Source organism: Aquarana catesbeiana, linkage group LG03 (assembly GCF_042186555.1).
Source record: "Aquarana catesbeiana isolate 2022-GZ linkage group LG03, ASM4218655v1, whole genome shotgun sequence".
Taxonomy (NCBI): domain Eukaryota; kingdom Metazoa; phylum Chordata; class Amphibia; order Anura; family Ranidae; genus Aquarana; species Aquarana catesbeiana.
The window spans coordinates 6849838-6858347 of NC_133326.1; the positions used below are offsets into that span (position 1 = coordinate 6849838).

Below are 8510 nucleotides of genomic sequence, written 5' to 3' on the forward strand. Positions count from 1 at the left end.
TTGTAAAAGCAATCCTAGCGACTAACCAGCCGCTGGATTGCTTTTACAAGCAGTGGGTGGGGATGTCGGCCCTGCACACATGCAAACAGCAATCCACATGTGAGGTATCATCGTGAGCGTCAGATCATGGTCAGTAATTCTCGCACCAGACCTCCTCTGTACATCTAAAGTGGTAACCTGTAAAGGCTTTTAAAGCGTCACCGTTGCATGGGTGTGCATGCGCTTAACTTTTAAAGCGTGACATGTTTGGTATCTATTTACTCGGTGTAACATCATCTTTTATATTTTACAAAAAAATTGGGTTATTAAAATTCAAAAAAGTGTTTTTTTTTTTTTTTTTTTTTTTTTCCCCTCAAAATTTGTGTATAACATTAAAAAAAATTGCAATGACCGACGTTTTATTCTCTCGGGCCTCTGCTTTAAAAAAAAAAAGATAGAGAGAGACAGAGAGATATGATATATAGATATATCTCAGTATCTCACAAAAGTAAGTACACCCCTCAGTCACATTTGTGTAAATATTTTCTTCTACCTTTTCATGTGACAACACTGAAGAAATGACACTTTGCTACAATGTAAAGTAGTGAGTGTACAGCTTGTATAAGGCCCCTTTCACACTGGGGCGGTGGGGGCGTCGGCGGTACAACAGCGCTATTTTTAGCGCTGCTGTACCATCGTTCTTGCAGCGGTATTCGGCCGCTAGCGGTGCGGTTTTAACCCCCGCTGGCGGCCGAAAAAGGGTTAAATCCGCTCGTACAGCGCGGCTATAGCCGCGGTATTACCGCGGTATAGCCGCGTTGTCCCATTGATTTCAATGGGCAGGAGCGGTTTAGGAGCGGTGAATACACCGCTCCTTCCCCGCTCCAAAGAAGCGGGCTCGCAGGACTTTTTTTACCGTCCTGCGAGCGCACCGCTTCAGTGTGCAAGCCCTTGGGCTTGCACACTGAACAAACAGTGGAGGCTGTTTAGGGGCGGTTTTCAGGCGGTATTTTTAGCGCAATACCGCCTGAAAACCGCTCCAGTGTGAAAGGGGCCTAACAGTGTAAATTTGCTGTCCCCTCAAAATAACTCAACACACAACCATTAATGTCTAAACCGCTGGCAACAAAAGTCAGTACACCCCTAAGTGAAAATCTCCAAATTGGGCCCAATTAGCCATTTTCCCTCCCCGGTGTCATGTGACTCGTTAGTGTTACAAGGTCTCAGGTGTGAATGGGGAGCAGGTGTGTTAAATTTTGTGTTATCGCTCTCACTCTCTCATACTGGTCACTGGAAGTTCAACATGGCACCTCATGGAAAGAACTCTCGGAGGATCTGAAAAAAAGAATTGTTGCTCTACATAAAGATGGCCTAGGCTATAAGAAGATTGCCAAGACCCTGAAACTGAGCTGCAGCACGGTGACCAAGACCATACAGCGGTATAGCAGGACAGGTTCCCCTCAGAACAGGCCTCGCCATGGTCCACCAAAGAAGTTGAGGTCACGTGCTCAGCGTCATATCCAGAGGTTGTCTTTGGGAAATAGATGTATGAGTGCTGCCAGCATTGCTGCAGAGGTTGTAGGGGTGGGGGGTCAGCCTGTCAGTGCTCAGACCATACGCCGCACACTGCATCAAATTGGTCTGCATGGCTGTCATCCCAGAAGGAAGCCTCTTCTAAAAATGATGCACAAGAAAGACCGCAAACAGTTTGCTCAAGACAAGCAGACTAAGGACATGGATTACTGGAACCATGTCCTGTGGTCTGATGAGACCAAGATAAACATATTTAGTTCAGATGGTGACAAGCGTGTGTGGGGGCAACCAGGTGAGGAGGACAAAGACAAGTGTGTCTTGCCTACAGTCAAGCATGGTGGTGGGAGTGTCATGGTCTGGGGCCGCATGAGTGCTGCCGGCACTGGGGGGCTACAGATCATTGAGGGAACCATGAATGCCAACATGTACTGTGACATACTGAAGCAGAGCATGATCCCCTCCCTTCAGAGACTGGACCGCAGGGCAGTATTCCAACATGATAACCACCTCAAACACACCTCCAAGACCACCACTGCCTTGCTAAAGAAGCTGAGGGTAAAGGTGATGGACTGGCCAAGCATGTCTCCAGACCTAAACCCTATTGATCATCTGTGGGACATCCTCAAACGGAAGGTGGAGGAGCGCAAGGTCTCTAACATCCACCAGCTCTGTGATGTCGTCATGGAGGAGGGGAAGAGGACTCCAGTGGCAACCTGTGAAGCTCTGGTGACCTCCATGCCCAAGAGGGTTAAGGCAGTGCTGGAAAAATAATGGTGGCCACACAAAATATTGACACTTTGGGCCCAATTTGGAGATTTTCACTTAGGGGTGTACTGACTTTTGTTGCCAGCGGTTTAGAGATTAATGGCTGTGTGTTGAGTTATTTTGAGGGGACAGCAAATTTACACTGTTATACAAGCTGTACACTCACTACTTTACATTGTAGACAAGTGTCATTTCTTCAGTGTTGTCACATGAAAAGATAGAAGAAAAGATTTACAAAAATGTGAGGGGTGTACTTACTTTTGTGAGATACTGTAGGAGATGTTTGGCGGTTTCTAGCAAAAAATACAGATTTTTACATGCAAACAAAGATGGCAGAAAATGTCTGGAAGTGGTTATTTTTTTCTGGTCACAACTTTAGGATTTTATTTTACTCAGTGATAATGGTCACCAGGACAAATGGGGAGAGGGTGGATCTCCCCCCAATAAAAACCTGACAGGGGGTCTAATATCTCTCCAGTCTGCCCAGAGCTAAAAAAAAAGAAAACTTTTTAATTATGCTTTTTACCACTTGCCGACTGCCCACCGTTGATTGACGGCGGTAGAATGGCACTCCTGCACAAATCGCCATAGCTGTACGGTGGGCGCTTTAAGGAGTCCCTAAGGTGCCGATGCTCGTGCCCAGGGGCCGCGATCTCCTCTGTCGGGCGCTCGTGATGGCTCCTGAAAGAGCGAGGACGGGGATTTGTGTGTTTTTGTGTGTGTACGTCCACGTAAATCCACGTCCTGTCAGGGGAGAGGAGACAGATCGTGTGTAGTATATAGGAACACCGATTGGTCTCCTCCCCAAGTAAGTCCCCCCCCCCCCCCGCACGACCGCGCAATTGTCAGTTAAAGCGACGCAGTGCCGTATCGCAAAAAATGACTTGGTCAGGAAGGGGGGGTAATTCCTTCAGGGGCTTAAGTGGTTAAAGGCTAAGTCAACTTCTTTTTCCTTTTTTTTTTTTTTTTTTTCTCTAAATCCCAGCTCCCCTATGTACCAATATAGCGTTAATGTACTTCTTTGCAAAAATAAAACCGCTTTCTATTAATTCTACACACACACTTACCTCACTAACTTCATGGATGTTTCAATACACTTCTCCATTACTTCTGCCTCACTTCCTGCTCAGACTTTAGGAGTTGACCAGCTGAGGGTGGATGATGCAGGGGGCGTGTGCTAATGAGATCAGCTGCTCAACTCCTTCCTGTGTCATGACCTAAAGTCTGTCCAGGAAGTAAGGCAGAAGTAATGGAGAAGTGTTGTGAAACATTCATGAAGTTAGTGAGGTAAGTGTGTGTGTAGAATAAATGGAAAGCTGTTTAATTTTGCAAAATAAATACATGAATGCTATATTAGCACATAGGGGGGCTGGCATTTAGGGGGAAAAAAAGGTGAACGTTCTCCCCAGTGGCTGGGTGTACACGGATTCTGATAGAGGTTTCTCCTCTGAAGCACATTGCCGCTGTCTTTTTATATTGTTGAGCAGAGGATGCGTCCCATGAAGCGGCACATCGATGCAGACCCCCTAGTATTGGAATGAATGTCAGTCCCCCGCCAGGCCACGCCCCAATCTTTCCACTCAGTGATTGGATGTCAGGCTGTTTTCTCTTCACCTCTGTGCTGTTTCTCTCTCTCTCCAGATTGAGCTCGGCTCCACGAATGTCCGCGTCGGCAGCACCATCTTCGGTGAGCGAGTGTACACCAAGCCAACAAAGGCAGATGCGAATGTAACGAGTACAGAAGAGAAATTGGGGAGCCTATCTGTAGGAGGACCGTGATTGGACGTTGGAGTGCCTGGACCATGAAGTCTGCAGATGGGATTCCACCCCCCCCCCCACCCCCACATATCTGATTGGTTATTTGTGAATGTACAGCTGCTGCTAACATGTCGTTTTTAAGCTGAACTCCAGCAAATACACCAATGAAATACACATACAGGATATATAAAAGACGTTTTGCTTGCCAAACGATTTGGTTTTTCTTTTCATCCAGTTCTGAGATTTGCACCGTTCTGCCACTCAGCACAGCCCTGTGATTGGGTGGAAGACCGGATTTCCCACTGCTGCACTTAAGTAACACTCACAAGTCGTGTCCCTCCCCCCAGCCTGTGATTGGACAGTGAAAGGAAAAGCAAAATCTCGCTGGGCCCCTCCCCACATCTCTGCTTTTTTTTTCTCTGTGCTGGGTGACTGGTCTTGTCTCTGCCCCCTTCTGTAGTGGGTGGAGCCTGCTGGGTCCCTCCCACGGTTCTCCTTTTGGCAGGGGAAATGGTCTTGTCTCCACCCCTTCCTGTAGTGGGTGGGAGCCTGTTGGGTCCCTCCCACAGGTCTCCTTGGGCAGGGGACCTGGTCTTGTCTCCACCCCTTCCTGTAGTGGGTGGAGCCTGCTGGGTTCCTCCCATGGGTCTCCTCATTCTCCTTGTGCAGGGGGACTGGTCTTGTCCCACCCCTTCCTGTAGTGGGTGGAGCCTGTTGGGTCCCTCCCACAGGTCTCCTTGGGCAGGGGACCTGGTCTTGTCTCCACCCCTTCCTGTAGTGGGTGGAGCCTGTTGGGTCCCTCCCACAGGTCTCCTTGGGCAGGGCACCTGGTCTTGTCTCCACCCCTTCCTGTAGTGGGTGGAGCCTGCTGGGTCCCCTCCCATGGGTCTCCTCATTCTCCTTGTGCAGACTAGGGGGGGTGGGCACTGGTCTTGTCTCTGCCCCCTCCTGTAGTGGGTGTTGCCAGAGCCTAGGACAAGGGGTGGGCAGAAGGGGAGTGGCTGCCCAAGGCACAGTGTGTTTTGTAGGGGTTTTCACTACTTCTGTCAGCCCAGAGCTGGTAGTGGCAAGCAGATGAGGAGAGAGGCGGGAGGAGGTGCGGGCTGTGCTCTCTCCCCCCCCCCCCCCCCCCTCTCCTCCCCCTCATAAGCTCACATATAATGAAAGGGGGGGTGCAATTGGGCATCGGATGATCTTGTCCCTTCGCTGGGCGTGGCCTGCTGAGTCCCTCCCACAACTCTTGCTCTCTCTCCCTGTGAAAGTTGACTGGTCTTGTCTCCGCCCCCCTCCTGTAGTGGGTGGAGCCTCTGCACAGACTATGTACAGCCCATTGATGATGTTACTGCTACTTTGTTACAAGGCAATATCTGGGTCTGTGAAGGCATTTGGTGCGCACAATGTGGATTTCTATCCTTTGTAGGAATGTATTCATAAATGTTTGGTATTTTTTTTGCACCCGGAGTTCAGCTTTAATTGTTTCTGAGTGAAATTGTCATATCGGTAATCCGAGTCGCACCGTCGTGTCTCTATATCTAGAAGTGGGCGGAGGAAAGGCGCTGCTCAGGGGGCGGGAACCGTTCCTAATCCATTGACTTCCACTGGACTGATCACCCCGGATCGCTCGTCTCCGGGTTACTGCCCTCCGCATATCATCATGACTCTTTAAGTTGCCTCTTGAAACTGTTTGTCGTTTGTATTGTTTGCAAATAAAAAAATTGAAAAAAAGTTTTGACCTTCATCAAGCAAAGCGAATCGGAAGAAGAATGTATTTCCGGTATCATGTCAGTGAAATTGCTCCAGTTTGGGGAGAATACTTTGGAAAACGGCGATTTCCACCCACAATGAAAATACAAATCTCTGACGTCTTAAAAAGTTTTTGGAGGTTTTTAAGGTGCGACTTGCATTGACCTTTGTGCATGAAGTCGCACTGACACGCGGCATTGAAATTTGTGCGATTTCAAGTGAAGTTGCACAATTTCAAAGTCGGATTTGGTGTGAAGCGCGGCTAACTCCAGAAAAGTGGCGCAGCAGCTCTGCCTGATATCCATGCCGGAGCTTGTATGGATGGAGTCCCAATGGACTTGAATGGGACTGCCTGCAGGGGGGCCCCCCAGCTCAGGTAAACATGGCCCCTCCCATGGCTAAACCTAGAGGACCCCCCCACCTGGATGAGGCCTGGGATACAATCGCCCATTTTCTGTAATAATGATTGAATGGTGGATGCAGGTTATAGATTTTATTTCACATTTCCCCCGGAGGTGACCCGGAATCCCGGACTTCAATGTGATTGGAGCTCAGAATTCATTGATAAGTTCTGTTGTGTTTAGATATGAATGTGACAATCCTGAGCTGTGCGATTCTTCCTCTATGAGGCAATAAAGAGAATTGTTGCAACTGCTTCCATTTTTTATAAAACATCTGTGAAGACAAACCGACATCCATCAGTCCATCCATCCATCCATCCATCTGTCCATCAGTCCATCCCTCAGTCCATCCATCCCTCCATCCATCAGTCCATCCATCAGTCCATCCATCCATCCATCCATCCCTCCATCCATCTGTCCATCCATCATCAGTCCATCTATCCATCCATCCCTCCATCCATCAGTCCATCAGTCCATCCATCCATCCATCCCTCCATCCATCTGTCCATCAGTCCATCCCTCCATCCATCCATCCATCCCTCCATCCATCAGTCCATCCATCCATCAGTCCATCCATCAATCCATCCATCCATCAGTCCCTCCATCGAACTGTCCATCCATCAGTCCATCCATCCATCCCTCCATCCATCCATCAGTCCATCCATCAGTCCATCCATCCATCAGTCCATCCATCAGTCCATCCATCCATCAGTCCATCCATCAGTCCATCCATCCCTCCATCCATCCATCAGTCCATCCATCAGTCCATCCATCCCTCCATCCATCCATCAGTCCATCCATCAGTCCATCCATCCCTCCATCCATCCATCAGTCCATCCATCAGTCCATCCATCAGTCCATCCATCCATTGATCCGTCCATCCATACATCCATCAGTCCATCCATCGATTCATCGGTCCATCCATCGATTCATCGGTCCATCCATCCATCCATCCATCAGTCCATCCATCCATCTATCCATCCATCCATCTATCCATCCGTCCATCCATCCATCCATCCATCAGTCCATCCATCCATCTATCCATCCATCCATCTATCCATCCGTCCATCCATCCATCAGTCCATCCATCTGTCCATCCATCCATCAGTTCATCCATCCATCAGTCCATCCATCCATCCATCCCTCCATCCATCAATCCATCCCTCAGTCCATCCATCCCTCCATCCATCAGTCCATCCATCGAACCGTCCATCCATCAGTCCATCCCTCCATCAGTCCATCCATCCATCAGTCCATCGATCCGTCCATCCATCCATCCATCCGTCCATCCATCCATTGATCCCTCCGTCCATCCATCCATCAGTCCATCCATCTATCCATCCATCAGTCCATCCATCCATCTATCCATCCATCCGTCAGTCCATCCATCAGTCCATCCATCTATCCATCAGTCCATCCATCCATCAGTCCATCCATCCATCTATCCATCCATCCATCCATCAGTCCATCCATCCATCCATCCATCCATCCATCCATCCATCCATCCATCAGTCCATCCATTGATCCGTCCGTCCATCATCCATCAGTCCATCTATCCATCCGTCAGTCCATCATCCATCCATCCATCCGTCTATCCATCAGTCCATCCATCCATCCATCAGTCTATCCATCAGTCCATCCATCCATCCATCCATCCATCCATCCATCAGTCCATCCATCAGTCCATCCATCCATCCATCAGTCCATCCATCCGTCCATCCATCCATCCGTCCATCCATCCATTGATCCCTCCGTCCATCCATCCATCCATCAATCAGTCCATCCATCCATCAGTCCATCCATTGATCCGTCCGTCCATCCATCCATCAGTCCATCCATCCATCCATCAGTCCATCCATCCATCCATCCGTCCATCCATCCATTGATCCCTCCGTCCATCCATCCATCCATCAATCAGTCCATCCATCCATCAGTCCATCCATTGATCCATCCGTCAGTCCATCCATCAGTCCATCCATCCGTCCCATCTATCCATCAGTCCATCCATCCATCCATCAGTCCATCCATCTATCCATCCATCCATCAGTCCATCCATCCATCAGTCCATCCATCCATCTATCCATCCATCAGTCCATCCATCAGTCCATCCATCCATCTATCCATCCATCCATCAGTCCATCCATCCATCAGTCCATCCATCCATCCATCCAGCCATCAGTCCATCCCTCCATCCATCCATCCATCAGTCCATCCATCCATCCATTAGTCCATCCATCCATCCATCCATCAGTCCATCCATCCATCCGTCCATCAGTCCATCCATCCATCAGTCCATCCATCCATCTATCCGTCCATCTATCTATCCATTGG

The 8510-nt window shown here is 49.0% G+C and overlaps 1 protein-coding gene across 1 annotated transcript; it reads left to right on the plus strand.

Moving 5' to 3' along the window:
* Positions 1-3918: 3918 nt before the first annotated feature.
* Positions 3919-6429, plus strand: PLPBP (pyridoxal phosphate binding protein; the record flags this gene model as incomplete). Its single annotated transcript, XM_073618234.1, is given in 1 exon segment — positions 3919-6429. A coding segment is annotated over 1 exon segment (138 nt), but the record flags the coding sequence as incomplete, so codon positions are not given.
* Positions 6430-8510: the final 2081 nt, after the last annotated feature.